This window comes from Mizuhopecten yessoensis, unplaced genomic scaffold (genome assembly GCF_002113885.1).
Source record: "Mizuhopecten yessoensis strain PY_sf001 unplaced genomic scaffold, ASM211388v2 scaffold7441, whole genome shotgun sequence".
NCBI lineage: Eukaryota > Metazoa > Mollusca > Bivalvia > Pectinida > Pectinidae > Mizuhopecten > Mizuhopecten yessoensis.
Window position 1 is genome coordinate 265,415 of NW_018407049.1, and position 19,955 is coordinate 285,369.

Below are 19,955 nucleotides of genomic sequence, written 5' to 3' on the forward strand. Positions count from 1 at the left end.
CTATAACTAACATTATGTTTACATAACTAAAACTGTATCTATAACTAACATTATGTTTACATAACTAAAACTGTATCTATAACTAACATCATGTTTACATAACTAAAACTGTATCTATAACTAACATTATGTTTACATAACTAAAACTGTATCTATAACTAACATCATGTTTACATAACTAAAACTGTATCTATAACTAACATTATGTTTACATAACTAAAACTGTATCTATAACTAACATCATGTTTACATAACTAAAACTGTATCTATAACTAACATTATGTTTACATAACTAAAACTGTATCTATAACTAACATCATTTTTACATAAATAAAACTGTATCTTGACTAGCATTATGTTTTCATAACTAACGTCATGTTGTTATCATAGAAATATTACGTTGCCATGGCTAACATTAATTTATCTTCCTATGATTACATTATGTTTCTAAAATAAACATTATATTCAATTTTAAATTTCAATTTAAAACAACTGTAGAATACCATCACCGTAACACAAACTACTCTAATGATTCGGCACAACAAAATATCAAGTGCGCAACAGCAATGAATAACTTAATGTTACATTACTTACCATTTCATCACACGATATCCTGTGATCGTGATGACAAGCATCGCTAACGTAGAACCGAGAAGTATCCCGTATCTGTAGGACATATTAATTGCGGGCCATGTTTGGTAAATCGTTCAATGTTTTAAAACACTGATATATAGATATTCCGACATGACCGGGACACAGTCCTCTCTCTCAAAAACCATTGAAAAGTTACTACCCGGCCGTTAATGCATATATATACACACAACAAAGATAGAACACGTTATGATTTGTCAAGATCTTAACCAGAGTAAGAAAAGACGTATTTAATAGCTCGTGCGAGACCAACGGCTAATGACAAACTAGAAAAATGCAAAGTTTAAAACAAGCATGAAATCAAAACAAAATAAAATCTGCTATCGGAGAATTCCAAGTTATTTTACATACAGAGACAAAGGATTTCCAGACCCCGTGAACCCATACATATTTTTTGCGATAATGTAACTGATAGTACATTTATGGAGTGTATTGAACGATAGGTCTGTTACAAGCTACGTACACAAAGACAACAAAGGTAAACTACGGCATAGCAAGGTTAGACATTTCTTTATGATCTGGAGATTTGCATATGCGTTATTAACGGAGGACTCAGTTACTATATATGTATAATGAGGGATACCTAATCAATCCTAATTATTTTGCATGCATCGTTGCTCTGTGTTTGGCTGTATCAATACCCGCTCTGTCATGGTTCGATGATTATGACGATAGCAAGACAAAGGAGACAACAACAAGGAAAATGTATAATCTACTGTGTATTTCAATACATCCTGAACAACAAGGCGACACAGACGTCAGGTCACATGGGACAGAGACGTCAGGTCACATGGGACACAGACGTCAGGTCACATGGGACAGAGACGTCAGGTCACATGGGACACAGACGTCAGGTCACATGGGACAGAGACGTCAGGTCACATGGGACACAGACGTCAGGTCACATGGGACACAGACGTCAGGTCACATGGGACACAGACGTCAGGTCACATGGGACACAGACGTCAGGTCACATGGGACACAGACGTCAGGTCACATGGGACACAGACGTCAGGTCACATGGGACACAGACGTCAGGTCACATGGGACACAGACGTCAGGTCACATGGGACACAGACGTCAGGTCACATGGGACACAGACGTCAGGTCACATGGGACACAGACGTCAGGTCACATGGGACACAGACGTCAGGTCACATGGGACACAGACGTCAGGTCACATGGGACACAGACGTCAGGTCACATGGGACAGAGCATCACTATCAACTCAGAACCCACAGGCTAGCTTCGGTCTGACATGGCAACAAGTCATAAGTATGGTTCTGAACAAGACCATTTATAACCGTATAAAACTGAAGTCAGCACGGTGTCTATAAATATCAATGAAAGGAATTGACGATATGTATACGGATAGCATTGTTAGCCAATAATGAGATCACCTTGAATTTGCACTATTCTAGTTATTTTTGGAATAGTGACAACTCTTTTTGAGAGTCATTGCACACTATTTCATTATTACCGAATACCGTACATGGTGTAATTCTGTGTATACCACGATTACTTCATACAGTGTAATTATTCTATCAAGAATCAATTACTCAACAAATAATGATTACCAAGGATAGGGTTAGTCATCGACACTGACCAGATACTGAAAATGGGGTAATTACCCCGACCGTGTTATTTCGTAGTTTTCGCGTTTCTACGAAGTTGCTATTCAACAATAACAAAGTAAGATGTATTGTTTTGAAATATTATGTAACTAACGTGTAAGGAATATAAAACAACGACAAGCAAGGCTCCGTTAATGACATAGACAGCGAAACACGGTCAACAGAAGAAAAAGCTAGAGAAAGTAATAGATCTCGTGGTATGTACGTTACCTGTACGCATGTATGTCCCTAGTATGATGACTAAGTGTGCTGATACAAGTGTGTTAAAAATAAACCAGCTACACTACGTGTATATCATTATTTAAATTACTTGTTTACGTTTAGAAAGATAAATACAGAACAAGCTAGGTAAAAGGATCAGGCATCTGTAAGGAAATTATTCAAGTGCATCAAAGTAAACTTAATATAACAACATTAAATGCGCCATACATAGTTGTGTATGTGTATGTACATATGTAGGTGACGTTGTCTAGTTGATTGAAGGATGTTAAGAAAGCTTTATATTGTAAACATTGATACGAGGATATCAACCCGTTACAATAGTCTCAACGAGATGAGTTCGGATTTACTGCATAATCAACACTCGTCTACGATTGGCATTGCCCTATGATAAAAAAATAGTAAATATCAATTAATCACACAAGAATGAGTTGATTTGGTGACATAAACAAATTTCATTAGGTCATGCGTAAAGGTTGGTCAACATCCCACCGGAGTTGTCTATTTCTCTGAGAAACGTTCTAACGTATAACATTACATGTCGATGTCTGGTGATACGTGTGAAACTGCTTACCATTTTACAAGGCAGCGAAAAAACACTGCAAACGCCAGGATACTTTCTGTCGTTACAATGTAACATTTGATATGTTGCCAACAGTCAGAATGTATCTTTATAACACTGCGAGTAGATTCTTGTTGAGACATCATCGTCATACAAATCTGAGGCATCCTAGTGTGGTATCAAGGTCTCTAAAAGCCTTAAACTATCAACCACACCGCACATAACCATCGAAATACACTCGCTGTCATCGCGCATAAACAACTTTCCCTTTCCCTTTATTATACATAGGCACTGTTTTTTTTATTGCATATGTTACAAAAATAAACAACGCCCTGTCACTAAAATAAAATATGCGTCACGCGAAAACTTATATATTTACCTAAGGTGTATTTTAATGTACTGAACCTGTCAATCCATTTCAGATGAAATAAATTTTGGGGAGGGGGAGCAATAACAGAAACACTTAACTTCGGGCGCACATCATGTTTAAACCCTTTTGAGTCGGAAATCTGACATTGTTATTACTTGTAAACAACAGCGATTGATAAAGACTGTTTTATATGACCAATCAAGGGTTCCGATGGTAAGTATTGCAAATCGTGATGTATCTAAATGTTCGAGTACAATGAACCTCTAATTTAACCAAACCATTGTTATTATGGAAACCTGTATAAACTAAGCTCATGTCTACTCTGTTAAGTAAAGCATAACCCTAGGTTTCGTCCCCGTTGACATCACATAAAAACTCTTGAATTTTAAAGTTGGTGTAAACAATGCATTTCACTATGCTACATTGTAAATCTGCTAAGGAGGTTAATGGAACCTATATGTGTGTGTGAAAACCTTCCATTCCAACCGAAAAGAGGAAGTTTGTGTATTCGGGCACAGGCACGACAGTAGTAATGCTTTAAATTTATATTTCACTGTTTCACTATTGTGACTTCAAAATCTTAATTTCTTGGTTAGTACACTAACATACCCTGTCTCCAGCACACATACACACATGCACGCTTACTCAACATACATGGGGGGGCACTTCCTTAAATGACCTTAGCTGTGGATAGTACGTTAACAAAATAAAACCAAACTAAACACTCTTGGTTCGTATTTAACTTTCTCACGTGACTTATAATATGCAGAAATGACACCCGTCAAACAAAAAACATTTGATTTACTTGTTTATGCAGTACTCGTAAACGTCCTCGATGATTGCTTATTTAACAGCTCATAACCTTACGTAAGCGTCGTTTTACAAAACAAAGCGGAGGCCAACAGGAAAGTAACACATCGCTGTTATTTAAAGGAAAAATTGGATGATTTCCAACATTCACGAGGGCTGTATGTTCAGATATTCGGGTTTAAACCAAAATTCTGCATCAAACAGTGAGTAACGCAGATAAAATGCCGTATTGCAAATATAGCTTATGGCTTAAACCGTATCAGCGTGAAATCGTTCTGACGACATTGTAATAAAGGAATGAAGTCGTACTTATATCATAACAGAATGAACTTAAAATTGGTAACAAAAAAAATTGGTATCGATGAATATTCTACCGTGATTTGTTGACAAGGCCCAACAGAAACGGGGGTCCGTCAACATATAACGCCAACAGTAACTAGGGTCCGTCAACATATAACGCCCAACAGAAACGGGGTCCGTTAACATATAACGCCCAACAGAAACGGGGGTCCGTCAACACATAACGCCAAACAGAAACGAGGGTCGTCAACATATAACGCCCAACAGTAACAGGGGTCCGTCAACATAAAACGCCCAACAGTAACGGGGGTCCGTCAACATATAACGCCCAACAGAAACGGGGGTCCGTCAACACATAACGCCCAATAGAAACGGGGGTCCGTCAACATATAACGCCCAACACAAACGGGGGTCCGTCAACATATAACGCCCAACAGAAACGGGGATCCGTCAACGTATAACGCCCAACACAAACGGTGGTCCGTCAACATATACCGCCCAACTCAAACGGGGGTCCGTCAACATATAACGCCCAACTCAAACGGGGGTCCGTCAACATGTAACGCCCGACTGAAACGGGGGTTTGTCAACATATAACGCCCAACAGAAACGGGGGTCCGTCAACATATAACGCCCAACATAAACGGGGGTCCGTCAACATAAAACGCCCAACTCAAACGGGGGTCCGTCAACATATAACGCCCGCCAGAAACGGGGGTTTGTCAACATATAACGCCCGCCAGAAACGGGGGTTTGTCTACATATAACGCCCGACAAAAACGGGGGTCCGTCAACATATAACGCCCAACAGAAACGGGGGTCCGTCAACATATAACGCCCGACAGAAACGGGGGTCCGTCAACATATAACGCCCGCCAGAAACGGGGGTTTGTCAACATATAACGCCCAACAGAAACGGGGGTCCGTCAACATATAACGCCCAACACAAACGGGGGTCCGTCAACATAAAACGCCCAACTCAAACGGGGGTCCGTCAACATATAACGCCCGCCAGAAACGGGGGTCCGTCAACATATAACTCCCAACTCATACGGGGGTCCGTCAACATATAACGCCCGCCAGAAACGGGGGTTTGTCAACATACAACGCCCGACAGAAACGGGGGTCCGTCAACATATAACGCCCAACAGAAACGGGGGTCCGTCAACATATAACGCCCGACAGAAACGGGGGTCCGTCAACATATAACGCCCAACAGAAACGGGGGTCCGTCAACATATAACGCCCGACAGAAACGGGGGTCCGTCAACATATAACGCCCAACAGAAACGGGGGTCCGTCAACATATAACGCCCGACAGAAACGGGGGTCTGTTGACATAAGAGTAAGCATTGTACACTTGTCCTACCTTGTAGTGGCAACTACTTTGTAGTCATCACTTATGTTTAACAGTAATAAAAGTTCTCCCTGCAGTTACAATGCTACTTAAAATGAACTTTATAATAAAAAAATTGTACTTAATATATATATCGGTATATCTAACGAGACACAGCTGATAACCGGATGTTCTAACATGGAAATTTACATAAAATAGCTTACCGTGAAATATAAACCTCAACAAAAGCGGAATGCACATATGTCAACATGTAAACAAAAAAACCCACTGTGCTTAGATTTCAATACTTACTTTCGGTACACACAGAGGACGAGAACCATTAACAACAAGAAGCTTTCGGTGGTGATAAGATAGCATTGGGTACATTCCCGGTCCCGGGACTCGTGTCCAAGGGTGACATCCGTGGGAGAAGGTAGACGGTTCATTCCCCTATTTAGATCTGTCAAGACGCGTTCAAACATCTACCCAGCAATACTAACTGGAGTGTTACATGTATGTAGTGATGTGTGCAAACCCTGGAGCAACAGAGCATGTCCCAGCATAAGGCCGTCAATAACAGCATCAACAGCTTTTATGTTTTCCATGTATCACGTGATCATGGTCATCTGTTGTTCGTTATTGCTCTTCAGAGGATGTGATACTGAATTTTAATTGATCAGATTTACTTTTCATGTTAATATATTCATACCGTGCAAATGTAATATACTGTCATGTAAATAATGCTATGATTATACACGCTTCCTCTGATAGTCCGTGCATTGCAATCTACGATAGGCAAGAGGCCCAATGGGCCTGAATCGCTCACTTGGTATTAATCTCACACTTGTCATCTTAAAAGTGGACTTATATATTAGTAAAGGCCATTCATTTGAACAAACTTAATTTGCCCTTCATCCCAGCATGTTACTGGCCAAATATCATTATCCTAGGTTTTTGGGTTATTGAGTAGAAATTGTTTAAAGGTTTTTAACATAATTGACCATTGTGACATTGAATATAGGTCAAGGTCATTTGTTTACACAAACTTGGTAGCCCTTTACCCCAGTATGTTACTGGCCAAATATCATTAACCTATGCTTATTGGTTATTCAGAAGAAGTTGTTTAAAGGTTTCAAACATATTTGACCCCTGTGACCTTGAATATAGATCAAGGTCATTCATTTGAACAAACTTGGTAGCCCTTCAACCTAGCATGTTACTGGCCAAATATCATTATCCTAGACCTCTTAGTTATTCAAGAGAAGTTGTTTAAAGATTTTTTAAGACAATTGACCCCAGTGACCTTGAAAATGGATGAAGGTCATTCATTTTAAAAAGATGGTAGCCCGTCATCCCAGCATGCTACTGGCTAAATACCATCACCCTGGGAATTTTGGTTATTAAGAAGAAGTTGTTTAAAGTAAAATATTGACGCCGGACGACGGACGGACGACGTAGGCCGCACCACGGCATAAGCTCACTTGGGCTTCGGGCCAGGTGAGCTAACAACATACGATGTGCGTACCATCCAAAATGTACAGGTGAGAAGCAGGCGTTATCACAGCAACACTAAACATAATATGACAGTTTTGGAGGAGGCATTTAATAAACATTCTATGCTAAAAAACCACATATTTTTGATACAAGTATGTGTACAAGTTAAAGATGCACGCCAATTTCTGCATGTCCCACTAAAGTGAACATCCACTAGTGACAGCTCTATGACGAGGAGCTCGTCAGTAAGGGCAAAGGATCGTTTATAAACAAACACGAAAATGTTCTGACTCTCACGGAATAGCGACTTACTCATGGTAACACACTTTCATTATGTAAGATGATTTCTGAACGACCTTTAAAAGGCACATTAAAACGTTAAAATCTATGGCGAAGACATCAAACTAAATGTTAATATATAGAACTAAATATAAACAGTCAGTAATAATATATATATATATTTATCAATCAAAAACACAGAGCATGACATTGGTATCAAAGAGGCGCATAAAAAGAAATCGAATTGGTAATAATAAACCTACGCTCTGACGACCACAACCATCACTGCTGAGACTGTTACAACGAATTCAATTGGAAGTACCAATGATGATCTGGCACAATTCCGCGTCATGATGATGACGTCACAGCCAATTATTTCGTTTGATGAAATTTTCCCAGATTGATCTTGGTGTGTACAGGTCCTTGCTGACATCCAATATTGAATGCTTACAAATAAGGGGTCTATTGCGACTGTGTTGAGAAACGTGCATTTAAATGATACCTGTTTCAGATAACAGGTGTATTAGTAAATACCCAAATATACACAAGTCGACAAAGCCACGGGAAAAACAACTTCCTATTGGCCTACATAACGTAAGCCTCTAAATATAACTTATTACCATTGCCGCAAAAATAGGCCTTACAAGGACAGCCGGATGAAACAAAAAAAAAGGTTAAGGAGAGTGGAAAACGAGAAACAACAGTATACAAATTAAAATGACTTAAAATGTGTGTATTTTTGCCTTTTTTGCATTAAAAAACCCTAAGATGACACACTCACGTTCAGTAACAGAGCCGATACTTTCGCGTTATATACACATTGATTCCATGTTCCTTACAGAGCCTACACAGTGTATTCACATAATCTATCATCTAGAAGTAAAATGCCTACATTCTTTACAATGCCTAACAGTACTTTCGCACAGACAATGATATTTTAGTGACAAAAAACGATTCCTTATAAAGACAAATAGAAATTTTAGACTTTGACATAGACAAGGTAAAATGATGTATTAACATGATCTTCAAGAAAAATGACTATTTGTTATACCTATACATGTAGGTGTTACTGTATCTTAGTTTAAATGACATCAACAGATATACACAGGATGTGCAATGATCCTTTTTGATCATTTATCAGGTAAATTAAGATTTTAATTTACCTGGTAATTTTTAATACCAAGGAATATAATTTAAAAGCAGGTATGACTATTATGTTGATAAACAAGTAATTGCCTGTACATGACCGCTGTTATATTCTGTAGAGATTCTGACAATACTCCTAAATAAAGCAACCCAGTGTCTATACAGAAATTTTCCAATAGGACTATTTTTAACTCCTAGTCAGCCATTCCGGTTTTCCCCGTTTCGTTATATTTAGGTCACGTGACATTTGTTTATCAACATGGAAATTTCCAAATACACTGTGTATCTGTGTCAAGCGAGGTCACACGTCGCCCCAAGATAGTCGATGACAATATAGGGCTAGCTGTGTATAAAATATCAAATATCAAAGTGCTGGCTTATGATGAAGTATTCAATTCGTTATATAATCAATTAGAGAGCAAAACCAGAAGATAACTACCAATTCAATCTATGGCAGATTCGTGCCTATCGATTAAATGTCAACATAAAAACCCTATTAGGAACTGAAAAACACGTATCTAGCATCTAATCATCAAGCAAACTTAATTATAATTATTCAAAACAAACATGATAGAATTATCAACATACGAATATAAGCCCAGTATGAAATATCTGACTCAGCTATAACTTGGGTACCCTGTTTATTTCGATTGACAAAAGATTACTCACAATTTCGTAGCCGAGTACAGCGCGAATAGAAACACGACAAGAAACTCCATAAAAAGCCAGAATGCCAGAGTAAATCGGTCTCCAAAACAGTTTTGGGATCCGATAAGGTCCATTTTAGGTCGTTCACTGTTTAGTTAGTATGCTCCACCGCTTCACGCAATGTTTACAAACAACAGCTGACAGCTACAGGTTGTCGCTCGCAAATGCACTACCCCGGACACAGTTACCGAGCATTCGATCAGTGCCCAACAGCGTTATAGGATTTGTTCATTCTTTACACCAGTCTTCTTGTTGCTGGAAACGAGTTGTTCGGCTATTCGTTCCCGTTTACGGTTTTTACACGTACGATCGGGTACATTGAAGGTCAGTGGAAATGTACTACTAGAGTATCGATAGAATGAAGGCCAGTGCAGCATTGCACAATACACAAATTTAGATGAACCTATATATAGACTTTAAAACATTATGTCATTTGATTGACGTCTTACTGCCTTTTACTGTTAACGTTTGCCTTCGTGTTTTAGTGTTATATACATGATAATGTTCCAAGCTGTTAATGCTTAACTGTATAAAGTATAATTATAATAATTAGCAATTAAAATCTAGCCGTTTTTGCATGTTATTATGGTTATCGACCTTCCTTCTGTCCAGCTGAATACAATTGTATATTACATAGTTTTAATTTTGCATGAGCCGTTATATGCGTATGCATAAAGTTCAGCAAAACCCTTCACAATAAGTCCAGCATGATACAAAACGTATTGTTAGTCATCCTATAAGCATGCAACTCCAGTTTTTAAATTGTTGGTGCAAAACATCACAACACCTGTTCGTTATGCATCATCGAGTGGTCGATTGGCGCTGTGGATAATGCACTTGCCTTTCACCAAGTCGGCCGGGGTTCGACTCCCTTTCGGACATGGACAAAGTATGGACTCACGTGATCGACATCGTTAATTTTTCTAGTTTCTCCGCTTTCCTACCACTTTAAGATACACCAACGCTAGCATCCGAGCCAACAGGAATGATTAATGTAAGTTGTAAAAACATGTTTCATAATTGTTGTAAAAGAAATAATGTGTATTTTATGCGTACATTAACTTGGTGCAAACACATTCTATTCACATGTGCACGTCGGCTCTTTAGCTACACACATGTGAACCGAAGCTATTTATAGCTATAGCCTACAGGATTAGCTACAACAACAAAAACATCTCGTAGTGGATTCTACACCACAGCGTTTTCCTCCTCAAACTGCGCTGGTCAATATTAGGTTTATCTAGTATGACTACCAACAACATTATATAAACTATACCAACCTTTTGGAACCAACGTAAAGTATCATGCCCCAAACTACAGCCACTACCAAGGAAGAAAAGAACCATCGTGCGGCCTGAACAAGGAAAGGATTCATGTTTTGTGACGTCACTGGCAAGGAGCTTGTACTCATGTTCTACTCTAGAACATCCTCCTAACCCCCTCCTAGTATACTCCAGTGCAAACACTAGCACAGGCACGTTAACAAACACATCAGCATAGGGTCGCTGTAGTACATTATAAACGGAATAAGGAGTGTTCTATTCATTAACATGTACGATAACGTTTTCCTCGCTTGATGATTGTTTGTGTTCTGTTATTATTCTGCTGCATGACTTTAGAACGAATTGAACTTTATCGTATCTGATTCCAAACACTCGAACTTTGTTACGATACCGTTTCATAATAAATGGAGGGAATCGTAATGAAATATTTGGAAAATATTAAACCGAATAGACTTCAAAACGAGCGTAAAAGCAACATTAATTATATTTATAATCATCATATACATTGCATTTCAGGTTCAAGTAGGTAACTTATTGATCTTTTCGGTTATATCTGGTAAGTGCACAACGATATAAATACACGTGCTGAACTTATGTGTGTGTTTGTATATATGATATACCTTAAACACTAAATGTACTTAACTACCCACATTCTTAAGTTTGCTGTGATGTCACATTTAGGATATCTTCCAGTCACGTCCCAAAATAAATTGGTGGAGAGTTCTAACAATTAAGTGGTCAGTAAACCTTACCTTTTGGTGACACAGTTCCTAGGATCAAATGACCACATCTGTCTGTTCATGCTACCGAACGTACTATGTTGGAGGATCATACATCACGTGGCACACACTAGGGGTCATTAAGTGCCTTGGAACCCTCCATACACAAAAGATTCATTTATAATCCACACGTATATCCCCAAAAGTTGCTATAGAATTAAAATTGTAAAATGTAAACATGGGTGTCTACACAGTGATATGATCAAAGTTTAGGATGGTCCCAACACATGCACGCACTTAACGTCAGTACATATTGACGTCAGATGATTTCAAACACATACACGGTCGTATTTAACGTTAAAGTATCGTCATTAGCTCTATACTTCGGCAGTAGAACAGCTGTTTCAATTTAATATATTTATACTATTTCCATTTAGCCCTATGCTTCAGCTGTTGAACAGCAGTTTTCATGACTATTACAGTATACTTCTAGACAAGTTTACCATGTAAAAACCACAAGAGACTAAACCTTATTGCGAGTGCCACAGCATTGTGTAGATTACGAACAGTACATTGTGGTTGAAATGATGTTATGATTTATGGCAATGTCTATTCTGTATCGCACAGTGTCTTAAAACAGTCAATTAAACAAAACTTGAGAAACGTATAAGTTCAGCCAATTAAAGAAACGAGAACATACGTATCATCGTGGTCCGTGTTAACTGCATCTACTGTACATATAATATGACGGACCTTAATTAGTACATACATTTTCAGGTAACCTTTAGTGACAAAAAAAATCCGAAATAACACGGCATCAACAAATAATAATAAAATCGAAATATTAAGGCGATACGATAAGTCAATAACTGAAACTAAACAGACATCAAAACAAAGGGCAATGACTCCGAGTCAGAAACTACTCATATAAATTTTGATACATGTCATAGTTTGAAACGTTATCATGAAAGTTTATCTTTGACAGGGTTAGCAACTTGTATAGTTCACTAAGTAAGGACAGAACATCAAGAGAACACCAAAGTGTCAACAAAACCATGATTCTAACTACAAACCGAGCAGTGAAGGAACTGTGTACATAGAGACCCTTCAAAATCAAGAACGGTAAGCGTGGTCTGCTTCATAAAAGCGCCTGCCATGTAAACCTAGTCTTAACCAGGCCATGTAAACCTAGCCTTAACCAGGTCTATAAACCTAGCCTTAACCAGGTCATGTTAACCTAACCTTAACCAGGTATGTAAACCTAGCCTTAACCAGATCATGTAAACCTTAACCAGGTCATGTAAACCTAACCTTAATCAGATCATGTAAACCTTAACCAGGTCATGTAAACCTTAACCAGGCCATGTAAATCTAGCCTTAACCAGGTCATGTAAACCGAGCCTTAACCAGGTCATGTAAACCTAACCTTAACCAGGTCATGTAAACCTAGCCTTAACCAGGTCATGTAAACCTAACCTTAACCAGATCATGTAAACCTTAACCAGGTCATGAAAACCTAGCCTTAACCAGGTCATGTAAATCTAACCTTAACCAGATCATGTAAACCTTAACCAGGTCATGTAAATCTAGCCTTAACAAGGTCATGTAAATCTAACCTTAACCAGGTCATGTAAACCTTAACCAGGCCATGTAAACCTAGCCTTAACCAGGTCATGTAAATCTAATCTTAACCAGGTCATGTAAACCTAGTCTTAACCATGTCATGTAAATCTAACCTTAACCAGGCCATGTAAACCTAACCTTAACCAGGTCATGTAGCGTCCTCAAAGCGAGAATCCGTTTAATGACAACAAAAGAGCAAAGCACAACTTATTTAAATCATCAATCTTCATATCGCACAAACAAAAATAGCATTGCATAATGTTAGGGACCATGAAATGTGTCCATGGTCTTCATTAACTTGTATCTTTGTTGTAAGTTCACAAAAAGCGTGATATTCGGAGCAAAATCTTTAAATACTGAATTTACTGCAACATGTAAACACTGATAGAATGGGGAAGTAGGATCAAGGAAAATTGCTGACGTAGAGGAGTACAACGTACGTGATCAATAACTTCCATGTTGTTTAAAAAGAGCAAATCGTTGATTCTGAATGAGAAATTGAAAGACCTGGCAAGGTTTATGTTACCAGTCCTGATATGCTTTTCAATAAATTTAGCCTGACATGAAAACAAAATCAAGTCGGACAGAAGAAACAGTTTGTTCAAATAGGAACACGCAGACTGTTGGAAAATACTGTGTTCTCCAAACCCACAACCTTATTTCCCCGGTTTAGAAACTCCTCTTTTTAAGTATTTTTCTGGGTCAAAGATAGGATCTGCAAAGATGAATATTGCATTTAGTCACAGTTTTATGGGCAGGGTCAGAGGTCAGAACTCACATCCTACAAATACTGCTCTGGAACAGAGTAACTCTTAATGTAGATAATGCTGTTGGTCAGAATATAGAAACTGGTATTATAATAATCCTTTAATATTTATTCATCTGGCTGTGAGTTAGAAACTCCTGCTGTTAAGTATATTTTATTCGCAAGATTTAATATTTATGAGGGTTTTCGTAAATACCTGCCATCTCGTATATACCTCACAAATACTCACAAATTCACGATCACACCGATGCTAAGTATGCCTAGAATACACAACTCGGTAACCAGCCAGGAGGCCCACTTGCTCAACAGTTCCATAGCCATCGACAGTCACATGCTAAAACCTGCATCCAGGAAGAACGTAGTTCCTTTACAGTGACGTGCCGTTCCAAAATTCAGATTATGTCAACATTCCCTAATACTCAACTGTTGCAAAGCCATCGACAATCACATGTTCAAAACTGCATTCAGGAAGATCGTAGTTTCGTTAAAGTGTTGTGACGTTCCTAAAATCAGCTTATATTAGTATCCCTTCAAACAGGACTGGATGTGTATGATATCTCGCACAAACCGAACAAAAGTGTTACAGTAATTTGAAGATCTGCCAACATTTACTTTGATCAAACAGGCTAACCTGTCTCCATTGAAAATAAAGATGACGAATTCCAGTATACTATTTATAGTAGTGCTTACACAGTTAAATGAAAAGTGCACTGCCAGTACAGTGGAAATATGGCTGGTATTAGTACAAACACAATTCATCAACAACTGACAGCGTATCCAATTGGAGTCTGGGGAATTCCTATGTTATGTAGATCGATTTTAGTTATGTCAACACGTAATGGAAATACACCGGGGGAAGCGGAAGTACCCGGGATTCTTTAAATAGCGCCAGTAATACATTACAAAGACACAGCCAAATATATACTGTGGTGATTTATCTTTAATATCGGGTGCAATACGATACCTTTAACATAGCGTATGCACAAAGGGACAGCGGTGTGCTATATTGGTCGCCCTATGTCATTTATAATGTGCTATTAAGGCTTGTAAGATGTTACACATCATGTGTAATATTTTGCTAACGTCAATGACCGCAATCTCAGACGTCTTTGAATCTATTCTCCGTTGTTGATAGGTCGTTAAACCATATAAACCAAACCAAATCAAACTCAATCTCAGATTATGCATTTGGTTACACATTAGTTGAAAACAGACTTTCAAATATTCAGCTTCAAACTTAAATAATTTGAATATGCAAATGGAGTTACTACGGATTAGTGATAAACTGACCAATGTCAAGAAGTATATAAAGACCCACTTCTTCACGCCTTGACTTTAGGCCCTTTGCACAGAAGTCATGTACACATCACCCTTTATTTATTAATTTTCTTACTTCATGCATAATGGTAATTTGTATGTCTTTTTGTTTATCAATTATAACTAATACTGTGAAGTGCTTTAGAGAAATTTTACAAATTATATAGGGCGCTATATAAATGTTGTATATTACTATTATTTATGAAATACTAGCTTTGGATATGAACTGTGACATACGCAGGCATGTGTACACTTTAATAAGATGAATTGGCTTAATTAATAATGTTGAATTTAGTTTGCTATTATAGCTACAAGTGTTATTTACTGTCTGCGAAATCGCCTGTCATTTAAATGGTGATAGAAAATGCTTTGTACTGTAAATAAACAATATATTGTAACTTGTGAAAATGTATTGTTAAAAATAAAAGTCAAGGTCAGACCTGAATGTTGACGGAAATCGTGCTTCGTGTTTGAGTTGTCGTGTTTATATAAATGTGTTATTATATAATCAGTACTGTAGTGTATTGTATAAGGTGGACATTACTTACCTAAGCTGGGTTAGAATATAATTACTTATCGTCACGGTCTGACGGACCCATATGTATATGAAGCGTGTACAACGCTCTTCCATATTCAAATCAAAATAGCATTCTGATGTATGACGTGGTAGCAGGAGATACGGCGTTATATTATTCAATATAGATCAATAATTTCATTTCATCCGTTTGCCTACAGATATACAAAATGACAAGCCATCACCAGGTGTTTGAAATGAGTGATGCCTCTGCCGTGCAACATATGATGCATTTAACTTTACAACCGGGCTCTACCCATACATGATGTATATACCAGTAATGAATGTATATATATCCATATTGTTTATGAGGAAAACTGAATATCAACAGCAGAACTGTTTATTGCATCACACAACACATACATGTTATTACAAATGATATTATTTATACACATATTTCTTGATTTCCATCACAGTTTTACGCCACACAAGCCAGTCTAGGCTAATAAAGGATTTGTTGACGGTGAAAAGTCTTCCATTGTCAATACATGTAGTCACTCAGTATCACTCAAGTCTATATATATAATTTTCATCCCGTATGTTTTTACACTTCTTTAAGACATGAGCATTGTCTCGATGCTTTCAGTTCTTTTAGCATAAAATATAGGGACTCATTAATACTTGTCAATATTGAATAAATACTTTATGTAACAATAATCTCCACGAGGTCAAATTCACTGATATACGGACACAACAATAAATCTTATCCTACGGACTGTTCTATTGCTTTTATCGGGAGAGTAAATATCAAACGGACATGTTAAGGCCGACCTATGTCTGATTAACCTAACGGTTTATAAATAGGTACTCACATTTTCATCAGAGTGCCCGTTAAACTGATCACAATTACCGCTACCTCCATTATCAGCCATATCCCTAGCATTTGTCGAGCGGAAATATGATTAGTGATCATGATGTCCATCTCACTGTCGTTCCGTACTTCTAAAAATCTCTAAAACACTTCAAAATGTTGCGCATAAAATAGCAAACAGCACAGCATACTATATGTATAGCTTGGCAAGTTCAACGCGAGTTTACAAACGTGCGCTGTCAACTGGAACCTATATGGGGTACCGAAGGGAAACGTTCCTATTTACAAATATCTTTCCGACAATGACAATATGTTGTGAGGTTTTCCTTTAGCATGGATTGGTTAACGGAAACGACATTCTAGACACAATACGACGTTTTAAGTGTTCATAGGTAGTAGGTGTTTTTCTAATCGATCAAGGGTTTTCCCCATACGCCTTGTTTTTTCGTTCTGCTTCGGCTTTCTTGTTCGGCTCTGTGGTTTAACATAAGCGGCAGTCGTTCCGGCTTCAACCGGTATAGGGTGGTTTGTTCCGGATCTATCTCCAATATGCTGATGAAATCAGCTTGTATTTTACACTAAGATCAATATAGTGGTAAAAAACCACATCATTAACTGTGTAATTTGTGGCTATTTGTGTGGTAAGGTTACAGACACATATGTTGTTTGTTTGTAAACAAGACTGAGGAGGGATATGAGGATATGATACAGGAATAAAGGGGATATGAGGTGGGTACAGGGGTCTATAGTTGTCATTGGGATGTGTTTGGGATCACTAGACGCAAATGATATCATCGGTCGGGGAAGTGGGTGGTTCCCGCATTTTATTGACATACGATATCGAACACCTGACGTCTTGTTCTAATACACAGAAGAAAAACCCCATTTGCGTTATACATATCAATTCAATTTTCTTTGCACTTGAATAAAACATAACTGAACTGGATTTCTGTATGATCATTTGCATGCATGTACATTTGTAAAGGCTGTATTGTTGCGTTAGAATACGAGTCCCTACAATGTTGTTTACATTCTCGTTACAGACATTGCCGTGCGTAAAGCTACGTTGGTTACTATTTTCGATGAGCATTCTAGCAATATTTTACTTACATTCGAAATGAGGTATCCACGACGACAACGAAAAATATAAGCAACTCCATCACTACGCACAGAGCACACTGCATTATATGTGATTTAGCCATTTTGAAGTGAAATTCCGGATTCCTAGCGTGATCACTGATAGCCAGCTGTGTTTCCAATGTATAATGTATCGGGAAATCCCTGCTGACGTCATATTTTATATTTAGATTAGGATGAATCTATTAGTGTAGAATCGGTTGTGATTTATCCCTGGGTAGGCACAAGTCCAGTGAACGTTGGTGTTTTGTTTTCATTTTATTTCCCCCCAATTGTATTGGAGATGACGAATCACTTCCAAGTAAAAGTTATACAGTCAGCTTAGTCACTTGTAGTTTTCAGATCACGGAAAACAGGATGTATTTATAGGAATCGCACTATTACATTTCGTATCTGCGACTCGCAATCGTACTACATTTTTTCATCGAATATTCTAATAACATAGGAAAACTGAGTTATGGAGGAGGTTTTATAGAGGAACATTTCAAATAAATTTAACGAGAAACCAAATGAAGCGATTGTGAAGTAGCATATGTGACTAAACTCTTCGCTTGCAACGCGCGCCCCTTAATTTCTTCTCACGAAGTCATCAGTACACGCCGAGAACATGGGTTGATGAAACGGAAACTTGTGTCTAATACGTACTATACTTTAAGTGTTTTAGTCAATTATGTTTGTATTGGTAACTGTTGTGCTATCACATCATACATTTGAAAATGTTCTCAACAGGATATAATGATAAAAGGAGAATTATCTGGAGATTTGGAGAGGTAGGATCGCGGAGTCACTTCCTAGAAACTGTATTTCCTTACTTTTTGTTTGTTAAGGGTATTTTAAGCGGATAACCAATACTTTTTCGTTTACTTGAAACGAGTCCAAATGTGAAACAACATTTAGTGTTACGCATATACTAATTAGAACGTAGATTCTTCAGTCTTGTTATTTTATCAAAAAAAAAAACAATAGACCCAAGGAGAACTCTGGCGCCCACTCCTGAAAGATGATAAAATGTTGATTGTTTAAAATTGTTGGTTCGTTTTTATAAATGTCCTAGTTAAACAAGCACACGCAGGTACAGAAGGAACCACATCACAACATGGTCTTTGGAGGTAATTTTCTCTTCTCAAATACACACCAAGTTGGTTGCAGCATGAGCTTTGAATGGCTTTTAATGCGAGAATTCCCCGTCCTTGTAAAATTGGAGAATAGATATTTAGGGACAAAACAGACAAAATACTATATTTCTTTTCGTCATTTTTATTTGTTTTCTTTCGTATTAGCCGAATTTAGAACAGGTCGAATTAGGGGTTAATTAAGAACAATTTGAACTAGGGGCTTATTTGGAAGGAACAGTTTGAACAAGGTGTTAATTTAGAACAGATTGAACAAGGATCTGATTTGGAGCAGGTTGAACAAGGTGTTAATCAAGAACAGGTTGAACAAGGATCTAATTTGGAGCAGGTTGAACAAGGTGTTAATTAAGAACAAGTTGGGCTAGGGTTAATTTGGAACCATTTGAACTAGGGGCTTATTTGGAACGAACAGTTTGAACTAGTGATAATTTGGAACAGGTTGAACTAGTGATAATTTGGAACAGGTTGAACTAGGTGTTAAGTTGGAACAATTTGAAAAAGGGGCTAATTTGGAACAGGTTGAACTAGTGATAATTTAGAACAGGTTGAACTAGGGATAATTTAGAACAGGTTGAACTAGTGATAATTTAGAACAGGTTGAACTAGGGATAATTTAGAACAGGTTGAACTAGGGGTTAATGTAGAACAGGTTGAACTAGGGGTTGATTTGGAACAATTTGAAGTAGGGGCTAATTTGGAACAGGTTGAACTAGGGGTTGATTTGGAACAATTTGAAGTAGGGGCTAATTTGGAACAGGTTGAACTAGTGATAATTTAGAACAGGTTGAACGAGGGATAATTTAGAACAGGTTGAACTAGGGACAATTTAGAACAGGTTGAAGTAGCGGCTAATTTGGAACAGGTTGAACTAGGGGTTAATTTAGAACAGGTTGAACCAGGGACGTATAGTGAAGGGGATTAGCAACTCCCTCTTTGCCTTACCAATTTTATGACACGTCAATCTAGACTTACTTCCCCCTGATTCAGGAGTAGATAGCGAGCGCCACCTATCTCAATTTTGACAAACCAAGATGGCGTCGATACCGCTTCGTTAGATTACAGAAGTTGGCGTGAAAACAAACC

At 37.9% G+C, this 19,955-nt stretch overlaps 1 protein-coding gene across 12 annotated transcripts in view; it reads right to left on the bottom strand.

The window, feature by feature from the left end:
• The window catches only part of LOC110453516, a 49,937-nt gene that overhangs the window by 11,731 nt on the left and 18,251 nt on the right, over window positions 1-19,955 (bottom strand). Inside the window, exon 1 of one of the 12 annotated variants that reach the window (XM_021502487.1) lies at window positions 17,713-17,885. The exons of 3 other annotated variants lie outside the window; for them this stretch is intronic. In XM_021502487.1, coding sequence (XP_021358162.1) covers window positions 17,713-17,804 — 92 coding nt within the window. In that variant the 5' untranslated portion in view covers window positions 17,805-17,885. Of the gene's footprint in view, window positions 1-3,078; window positions 3,249-6,194; window positions 6,456-7,918; window positions 8,152-9,470; window positions 9,862-10,789; window positions 10,978-11,544; window positions 11,647-14,129; window positions 14,671-16,603; window positions 16,981-17,712; window positions 17,886-19,955 lie in introns of those variants that run through there. 8 more of the 12 variants (XM_021502483.1, XM_021502488.1, XM_021502489.1 and 5 more) reach the window with 8 other exon arrangements.